The sequence below is a fragment of the Labeo rohita genome, chromosome 14 (assembly GCF_022985175.1).
Source record: "Labeo rohita strain BAU-BD-2019 chromosome 14, IGBB_LRoh.1.0, whole genome shotgun sequence".
Lineage (NCBI taxonomy): Eukaryota > Metazoa > Chordata > Actinopteri > Cypriniformes > Cyprinidae > Labeo > Labeo rohita.
The window spans coordinates 7,656,940-7,666,646 of record NC_066882.1 but is presented as its reverse complement, the minus strand read 5'-3'; the positions used below and the strand labels follow the sequence as shown (position 1 = coordinate 7,666,646).

The 9,707-nt window shown below is 34.0% G+C and overlaps 2 protein-coding genes across 2 annotated transcripts in view; both read left to right on the top strand.

Annotated features, from left to right (window-relative positions):
* Positions 1–2,812, top strand: part of il2rgb (interleukin 2 receptor, gamma b) — a 6,879-nt gene extending 4,067 nt beyond the window's left edge. Inside the window, exons 7-8 of the mRNA XM_051128373.1 lie at positions 1,851–1,935; positions 2,036–2,812. Of these exons, the coding sequence (XP_050984330.1) occupies positions 1,851–1,935; positions 2,036–2,344 (394 nt within the window). The 3' untranslated portion in view covers positions 2,345–2,812. The remainder of the gene's footprint in view (positions 1–1,850; positions 1,936–2,035) is intronic.
* A 1,435-nt stretch (positions 2,813–4,247) lies between these two features.
* Positions 4,248–8,085, top strand: c14hxorf65 (chromosome 14 CXorf65 homolog). The gene is made up of 6 exons (XM_051128376.1): positions 4,248–4,315; positions 4,504–4,590; positions 5,376–5,498; positions 5,955–6,020; positions 7,476–7,594; positions 7,828–8,085. Exons 1-6 carry the CDS (start codon positions 4,291–4,293, stop codon positions 7,912–7,914), a joined length of 507 nt encoding a protein of 168 aa, XP_050984333.1. The 5' UTR covers positions 4,248–4,290; the 3' UTR covers positions 7,915–8,085.
* Positions 8,086–9,707: the final 1,622 nt, after the last annotated feature.

Here is a 9,707-nt window from a genome sequence, read left to right as displayed (position 1 = left end):
TAATATTTAATTAATTAATTAAAGGAAATCTATTATGCCGCTTTTTACAAGATGTAATGTAAGTCTCAGGTGTCCCCAGAGTGTCTGTGAATTTTCAGCTCCAAATACCCCACAGATCATTTATTATATAATTTTGAAAATGCCTATTTTGAATGGAAGCAGAAACACGCTGTTTTCATGCATGTCTCTTTAAATGCAAATGAGCTGCTGCTCCCCGCCCACTTTTTTCCAGAAAAGGGCTGTGCTTTTACAGCTCATACCTCAGATACTCGGATAAAAAAAAACATCTGTATTGGTTTTGATTATCATGTCTATCGCACTGAAATCATGCACTTTAAACCATATTCGTTTAAAATACTGCATCCGAAGCATGTGCACAGAAAGCGGCTGTCACATGGCATATGAGTAGTGAGCTTAGTTATCTTTCATGTCTTATTGCGCTTAAACTGTCAAATACACACAAGTTTGTTGAAAACGCACATGGGTTACAAAAACAGTCAGTTATGTCTGTGAAGGTAAACAGCTGTGAAAGATATCACATGCAGTGTTGGGGAAACTTACTTTTAAAAAGTAATGCATTACAATATTGTGTTACTCTCTAAAAAAAAGTAATTACATTACTTAGTTACTTTTTATGGAAAGTAATGCATCGCGTTACTTTTGCGTTACTTTTTAAATCTGAGCAGGGCTTGCTTGTTTGTTTTTAATATAAAAAATTCTATTTTTGTCAAACGTAAAAGCCCTTTTACACCAAAAGCCTCAGGCTGAAGGAAAAGTAAATTCACATCTGAATAGTAGAATGCAAAAGAAGAAAGTTCAACACTCTTCAGCAATAAAAAAAGAACAAATGTTAGTTTATCTTGAGTAATTTTTGCTTATTAGTATGATTGAATTGGATCATTAAAGGTCCGCAGCAAAGACACTAGTTAAAAAAATTGGAAAGGATATTTGTTTTAATTTACATTTAATTATTGTAGGTTTGCTTCATATTCTGAGTAGCATTTCACTGTTTTTATTAATTTTGAGGAATACTGAACTGAATTACTCCCGATTTCTCTCAACGTGGGGACAGGAGAGCTTTCAATCAAAAAATGGGGAAAAAAGTAACTGGCGTTACTTAATTGGAAAAGTAACTCAGATATTTTCTTGTAAATTAAAAAGTAATGCATTACTTTAGTAGTTACTTGAAAAAAGTAATCTGATTACGTAACAAGCGTTACTTGTAATGTGTACCCCCAACAATGATCGCATATTTATATTAGATCTGTGTGGCAGCAGCATAATATACAGAAAATAAATCAATAAATCCACTGCTCTCTTTGCTCAAAATTTCATCATGGTGTTACAACTGGTTCACCGTTGTCGCTTGCAAAACAGAATGGCACGCTGTGGAAACATGCAGATTAAACGGCGGTAATATTGTAATTAGATCCCCTTACCATGTAACGGGGGGAGTGAATCTCACGTGCTCGTTTTTTCGCATGCTTGCAGAAAAAGGCTTGGCAAAACAAAATTTCTAGGTTGTCCTTTTTGACATTTTCTAGGTTGGTAGATGAACTGGAGACCTGATTATAGCACGTAAACATGAAATAAGTCAGATTTTCATGATAGGTCACCTTTAAAAGACAGGGAAAAGTCATTTATAAGATTTAAGCACTTGAGATATCATTGTGTGCTCCATATACATTTACACTTACAGAACATATTGATGCATTGTGTTCCCTTTTAGTTTATACATTAAATTTTACTTGGTCTTCAAATAGTTTTCAGAAAGTCTTATATTTACCTTATTTAGAAATCCTGGGTAAAACCAATTAATATTATTACTATAATAATTTATTTATATACAGGAAAAGGATCATTTTACTTCCAGTCGTGCCTGACCCTAGCAAGAACCTGCAGGATTTGTTTCATAAACATGATGGAAATGTTGAGGTATCTACTCTTCTAACACTCCTATTGTATTCCTGTGAGGATATTAGTGTTAGTGCTCTTTAGATTTAGATATGCTCCAACCCTCTTATTTTATTCTCAGAGCTGGGTTCACATCTCTAGAGAGCTGAAGGAAGCCTTTGAGCCTGACTACACAGAGCCGTCATGTGACGTGTGTGAGGTTGTGCCCTCTTGTGACACTGGTCCCACAAGTGTGGTCAGTCCTGATGCTCAAACTGACAACTGTGATGAACCAAGTGCTGAAGAAGAGCATGCAAATGAACCACGCACTGAAGAAGAGAGTGCAGATGAACAAGGTGCTGAAGAAGAGTATGCAGATAAACCAGGCGCTGAAGAAGAGCGTGCAGATGAACCAAACACTGAAGAGCCTGCAGAACCACAGACCTCATAAGCCAAAGTGGCGTTAACCATTCTTACTGAACATGTTCATGTGCTACATTTTAATGTTTTCTGTTGCACATTTATTTTACCTCATTCATATCTAATTTTATGCAAGTTTGTGTATAAGAAAAATAAAAAATGTAGTTGCTGACATTTCTCAATCAATGCAGTGTACTCAAAAGTTTAGCGTTGTGTTGACCAAGGCTGCTTTTATTTGTTCGAAATACAATACAAAATGGTAATATTGTAAAATATAATAACAATAAGTGTTTTTTTTAATTTTTTAAAAGTTTGCTTAATATTTTGTGGAAACCATGATATTTTTTTTTTTTTTTTTTTTTTTTTTTGGTCAGGAGTCATTGATAAATAAGAACTTCAACATTTTTGGAATGACATTTATAAGAAATCTAAATCTTTAACATTGTTTTAAGTGTCTCTACCATAAGTGTTGATTAATTTATTGTGTCCTTGCTAAATAAAAGTATTATTTTAAACAAATAAATAAATTTCTGACTCCAAACATATGAAATAGTAGCGTAAATAAACCTTAAAAATATATGCCATTTGAAGAGGTCATCAGATCTTCACTTTTACATGTTGTTTGAACATTAATGTGTGTTGGCAGTGTATGTACAAATCTACCCTATAATGATAAAAATCCATGCAGTGGTTTTTAATTAATCTGTAAAAATAATATCCCCTTTTTCAAATCGAGCCATTCTCAGATGTCTGTCGGTGTGGCGTCACACCCACAGAGGCCGCTCCCACGATAGTTGACTGACATGAGCGTCTTACCTCAGATCTAACTTAAATCAGCTGTAACAGTCTGACCTCCATTGTTTCGATGCCAGAGCAGGGATGTAAATTAGACAAGAGTATATCCGATTGAGGTGTTGTGTTTCTGGATGTAATAATGAGCATAGTGGTTGTCATTTACTCCCGACATCTGAGCCGCTGAAGATGCAGTGGATTATGTTTGTTTGTGAAGGGAATGCGCCTCCCGATCTACATATATCCGTCTATGTTCACGCAAATCGTTTGTGATCCAGCTTTACTTACAGCAGAAGTGAGTATAAGGGTTTTTTTTATGAATCTTTGCGATTGCCTTTCCTAATAACATGCTAGTTAGCAAGTTAATTAACTTGCTAAAGTAAACAGGCTCATCACTCCACAGAGAGAAGAGAGGGGCGGGGCAAGCAGAGCTCATTAACATTTAAAGCAACCTCCACCAGAACAGGATGATTTTTGCAGAGCTGATTTTGGCAAGGTAAAAAGGGTGTTGTTTTACACTACCATTGAACATTTTTAACCAAAGTATATTATAGACTTTTCATTAAGATCCTAAAGAATCATATCAACTTGTGGAAAATGGGCATCCGATGACCCCTTTAAACCACAATTTAAAAAAAGTAGTACAGCTCACAATTACAAGTGCTTCACTTTTTAAAGTTTTGTTGGGTTTTTAATTATAAAACAATATATTTAAGATACATTGTTTTAAATTAAGACAACCTAAGTTTTCTACACATTTCAACTTCGTGAACTTGAACCAAACTATCTTCATAAATCTACTAAGTATCACCCTGTGAGTAAAATAATGACACAGAGTTTGATACAAATACATTAAAAATCTTCAAAAAGCTTGACAGCTTTTTTTTGTAGGGTGTGCACATAATGATTAATAAAACTGCTATTTCATTTTGGTAACGTTGAAGGAATATGTAATAAAACTTAGGCTATATTGTGTATATTATCCTATTGTTGTATTTTCTTGCCCTGGTTTAAATGTGCTTTTCTCTCATTCTGATTCCATGTCATTGTGACATCACAGTCCTGATGATTATGTTACTCTTTGTCTGCTGTGTCACTAATTTCTTAGCACGGCTACAGCAGGCAGCATCTTAAAAACTGAACAGCAGCCAGTGAGGTGTCAAGTTCAAGTTCTTTTCTGCCACAATGTTTATTTACATTAAACATGGAGGTAAGGATCTAAACCATGTATTTAATTTGAAAACGAACTAACTGGTTAAATATCAACGCAATACATGCATTCTATGTTTAGATCTGACTTAGTAACTGACAAAATGTGCTGAGTACTTCAATTTCTCTATTTGATCTGTTTATGTAAATGACAAAAAGCTGATTCCAATGTGATGTTTGTGTATTTAGATAATAACCAGTTCCTGGTTAACACCAACTGTCCAACTGTTCTTCTCATGAAGTACATAAAAGTCAGGTTGGGACTTGCTGAGTCAGGTATGTGCAGTTGTCTCAAGGGTATTTTTCTATTATGTGGATAATCAGAAGCATATAATCAATTAAACTGTATTTGTAGTTCTTTTTCAGTTGAACAGAATCTTAAATATGACGTGTTTCGTTCCAGAGTTATGCTTCTGTTATTTAAATTTGAGTGGACATTCAACGTCAAAGAACTTAATTTTGTCACTCTAAGATCTTCTCGTTTTTCAGTTCCACTGAGTTACTTTCAGATTGTTTTTCTGTGTAAACACCCGCTAGACGGACGTGTTTGCAGCGTCTCAAGTTTAAAATACGTTTAACTTATTTGAGACTTTTATTGTTTTTCCCCAATTATAAGCAAAAACGCACTATATGTAATTGGCCTCTATCTTAAAGTAGCTCAGTCGGGTTGTACTAGACATGCTCTAGAGATCTCAGGTCAGAGGAGGTTACTGAGTCCAGCGCGGTCCTCAAACCCAACGTGACCTCGGCGCAGGAGGTCACGGATCTCCGGATCTCAGGCGTTAATATTTCACACTCTCTCTTATCACAAACTCCTCCAACGGTGTCTGATAACATCTGTGGCATGTAGTAAGGGACCTTACCTGGGATCGCTGATGGAGAACTCATTACCACTGTCATTAACGCTGTCCTTCTCCCTAATGCGTCTGCTCTTCTGTCCCTGTGCGTGCAAAAATGTCGTAAAGAGACAGTAAACACGTATTGTATGACAGTTTTGACACGTGTTTGAAACAATATCCCTTGAGGTTACTCATCCTAATCTGCGTGTGCCTGTGTTTCAGAGCTTATAGACCTGTGTGATGAACGAGGTGTGCTGAAATTCCTCTTCCTGCCACAGAATTCACAGGAATCTGCTCGTGGACTGCTGAAGGCTAAAGAGTCGTTTATTGTTTGCATTATTAAGCGTGAGTTTATTGATAGGCTTAAGAGATAGTTCACCCAAAAATAAAAATTCTGTCATTAAGTATGCACTCTCATGTCGTTCCAAACCCGTAAGACATTTGGTCATCTTTGGAACACAAATTAAGATATTTTTAATGAAAGAAGAGAAGGAGTGGTTGAATAAAGTCGTTATTTGTGATCTCACATGGACTATTTTAACAGTATCCTTACTACCTTTCTGGGCCTTGAACGTGGTAGTTGTCAGAAAACTCTCGAATTTCATCAAAAATATCTTACTTTGTGCTCTGAAGATGAGCAAAGGTCTTACGGGTATGGAACGACATGAAGGTGAGTAATTAATAACAGAATTTTCATTTTTGGGTGAACTACTCCTTTAAGCTAATTGTTTCTATATAGTTTGACACAGTAAAGATAAATGCAAGGAACTGATCGAGGGTTTTTAATGTGTGTGTTTACAGGTACATCTGATGGGGCTTATACCTCTGTCACATCACTGCTATCCAGTGTTGACTCTGCTCTTTTAGGTAATATTGCATGTACACTGCAAAAATCGATTTTCTTAATCAGTTTTGTATTTTTAAACAAAACTTACTTATGAAGAACAATTTTAAAATATAATTAATAAATTGTATTCAGAAAGTATTTCTAAAAATGCATTTAATTTATAATTAAAATTAAAAATATTATTAAATAATCTAAATATTTTAATACTGTATATATAATATTATAATTTACTGATAGCAGCTGTGTGGTTACACTACCAGTCAAAAGTTTTTGAACAGTAAGATTTTTGTTTTTTAATGAAGACTTTTATTCTCACCAAGCCTACAGCAAAAGTAGTAATATTGTGAAATATTTTTACTATGTAAAGTAACTGTTTTCTATTTTAATATTTTTAAATGTAATTTATTCCTGTGATCAAAGCTGAATTTTCAGCATCATTACTCCAGTCTTTAGTGTCACATGATCCTTCAGAAAGCATTCTAATATGCTGATTTGATGTTTAAGAAACATTTATTATTATTATTATTATTATTATTATTATTATTATTATCCTCAATAATTAAAACTGCCGAGTACAGATTTTTTGATAAATAGAAAAATCTAAAGATCAGCATTTATCTGAAATAAAAAGCTTTTGTAACACACTATACCATTCAAAAGCTTGGAGTCAGTATTTTTTTTTTTTTTTTTTGTAATAATACTTTTATTTAGCAAGGATGCCTTACATTGATCAAAAGTGATATTTGAGTGATGATAAGTGATGTGATGATAAAGATATTTATAATGCTAAAAAAGTGATGATAATGATATTTATAATGTTACAGAAGATTTCTATTTCAGATAAATGCTGTTCTTCTGAAATTTCTATTCATCAAAGAAACCTGAAAAAATTCTATTCTGCTGTTTTCAACATAATAATAATAATAATAATAATAATAATAAATGTGTTTTAGCAGCAAATCAAAATATTCAAATGATTTCTGAAGAATCATGTGACTGGAGTAATGATGCTAAAAATTCAGCTTCGAAATCACAGGAATAAATTACATTTTAAAATATATTAACACAGAAAAGTAAAAAAAAAAGTACAAATATTTCAAATTTTTACTGTTTTTGCTGTACTTTGGATCAAATAAATGCAGGCTTGGTAAAAGAGACTTCTTTAAAAACATTAAAAATCTTACTGTTCAAAAACTTCTGCCTGGTATTGTGTGTGTGTGTGTGTGTGTGTAATTAATTCTATACCGAATATGTAGTAAATTAATGTTTAGATATTTTTACTGGAAAATCAGGTAAAACAAAGTCATTTTGTTTATGTATTTATATATATTTTTCTTTTCTTTTTTCTGTATATCTCTCTCAGCTACAATTTAAGGTAAATTGTATGTAGCAGTTGCATTGTATTATATATTATTTTTACACAGTTTATTAATATATGTGTGTGTGTGTTTGTGTGTAACATCTATCTCTTCTAGAGACTCTGCAGACTCAGATTGACAATCTTGAGAAAACTCGTCTGAAGCAGCTTCATATTGTGGAGGCTCGTACGGCTACATCAGAGGAAATCAATGCTCAAGCTTTGTCTACTAAAACCGTAAGTCCTTTAGAGCCACATCTGAACCTCTCAGTTCTCTCTTATGTATTCACCTCCTCTCACCTTTTGAGCTACGAAAGAAAAAAGAAGTTATTTACTGCAACAGTGGCCAGAAGACAAATGAGTGACACCATTTCATCCATTATGGGGTGCACTTTGTTGTTTGTCATGTGGTAATATCATTTTACGTGTAACACAATAATCTTGTGTATTGTTTTCATGTGGCTCAGCAGACTAAAAAGCGCAAGAAAGTAACACACGCAAATCCCCCTGATGAAGAAGTCCAGCGCCACACGAGGGACAGGAAGAGCAGGAACTGAACAAGCGCCCTCACATCCGAGCATTCAGCGGTCATGCTCATTCTTAATGCTGAGTCCCAGTTTAATTCATTCAAATTACATGTTCATCAAAAATGCTGTAGTGTTTTTTTAAGCTATTTATATTTTCACTTGTTGATTCAGGAAAGTTGCTATTTTATAATATTACATGAAACTCAGGGTCTATATCTTCCAAAAGAAGAATGGAAGACAAATAAGAAGGTATTTTAATAAAGCAATGCTTCAATGAAAATGTATGTCCTTTATCTATCTATCTATCTATCTGTCTGTCTATCTGTCTGCCCGTCCATCCGTCTGTCTGTCTGTCCTTATTTCTGTGTCACTAAAAAAATGTTGGAATTTTCCACTGGTCCCTTGAAATTAAGCAACAGATGAGGTCATCGTCTTGCCTGTGATTGGTTAGTATGAATACCTGTTTGTTACCAAGCTTTTCCCAGCCGGGTGCAAATTGAGAGAGAATCTAAGAAGGAATATTTATAGATTGGTGTGTGTGTGTGCGTGTAGTTACCGAACACACTTTTATGCTTGGATCTATATTTGGTAAGCAATCAACCTGTCTGAATGCTGACAGAGTGGGTGTTAACTGTATTTTTGCAATAAGTTTTATGTCAGAGATGATGATGATGATGATGTCTCGAAATATAATTCAAGATCAGTATCTTGTTTGTCTCTCTCTCATCCACGCATCTGCAGACTTTCAGCAAAACGTACGTAGGCCCTGCAGGTGCAGGAACTTTATGATGTGTTACTCAGCACATAGATTTTTCCTTTTCAGCATTTCACCAGAGCACAATGTGGGCGGAATGCAGCCATTAGACAGGAACGAGTGGGTGAGATACCGGTTAGTGGTTTTACCGTCTATGGCCATTATAATCTTTCGTGACATCCTATGTTGTACGGCACACATACCTTCCTATCTGTTTTTTTTCCTTTAAAGCCTTGGTTGTGAAATTTGGAAATGTCAGTTATTCTGGAAGGTGTATATAAAAGGATAGTCATACTGTATGATGAAATTGAATGTGATTGACAGAACTGAAGTGAAACTGCCTTACTGGCCTATATTACAAACTGAAGGCTGCAGCTGTCAGCTTGCTTGTGGTCAATGTAAAATTCCCTTACTTCCTCCTTTGTGAACTTTATCTCTGTGTAGATATTTTTCTATGGCTTTTTGTAGATTTAACTTCAAATTTCTAATCCTTCAGTTTAGAAATCCATCAGTCCATCAGTTTCTCAATCAACGTGCTCAGATGTTATTGTGTGTATATATGTATACAGTTTTTTTTTTAATGACATGTTAATTGAGGGTGCTGGTATAAAACAGAAGTGTCATGATAAATAAGCTTTGTTGAAAGTTAAAGCTTCATTATCAAAGTTAAATATACTGTAATCCCTGATGAGAAACTACAGTATTTTTATAAATGTTTAAAAAGAGCAATAATGCATAAGTGCAGCTATTCAAAGTTGTACAAATTGCCCCCTTGTGGCTGTAATTTAAAGAAACTGCCGTAGCAGTAAAATTAAAGGCATATCCTAATTTATTAAAACATACAGTTTTAGACTTGCATATGTTGATATATTTTTCGTTATTACTTGGTCTTTAATTAGAGAAAAAAAAATGTTTGCTGGTTGTATAGTTTTAACATATTCTTTATCTTCAGTGTGTCATTTTTGTAATTTAATTGTCTTCTTCATGGGTCATATTTCAACCCAAAATAAAAACGTAAATTTTGTATAAAAAAAATTAAGACTATTTTTAGGATTTCTTGCATTTCTAT

What these genes read in the sequence shown, in the direction of transcription:
- c14hxorf65 (XM_051128376.1), top strand. Translation starts at nt 4,291, where the DNA reads ATGTTTATTTACATTAAACATGGAG. An exon ending in TGTTGACTCTGCTCTTTTAG is followed by an intron (nt 6,021 to 7,475) that starts GTAATATTGCAT and finishes TATCTCTTCTAG; the next exon opens with AGACTCTGCAGACTCAGATT. An exon ending in AAGCTTTGTCTACTAAAACC is followed by an intron (nt 7,595 to 7,827) that starts GTAAGTCCTTTA and finishes GTGGCTCAGCAG; the next exon opens with ACTAAAAAGCGCAAGAAAGT.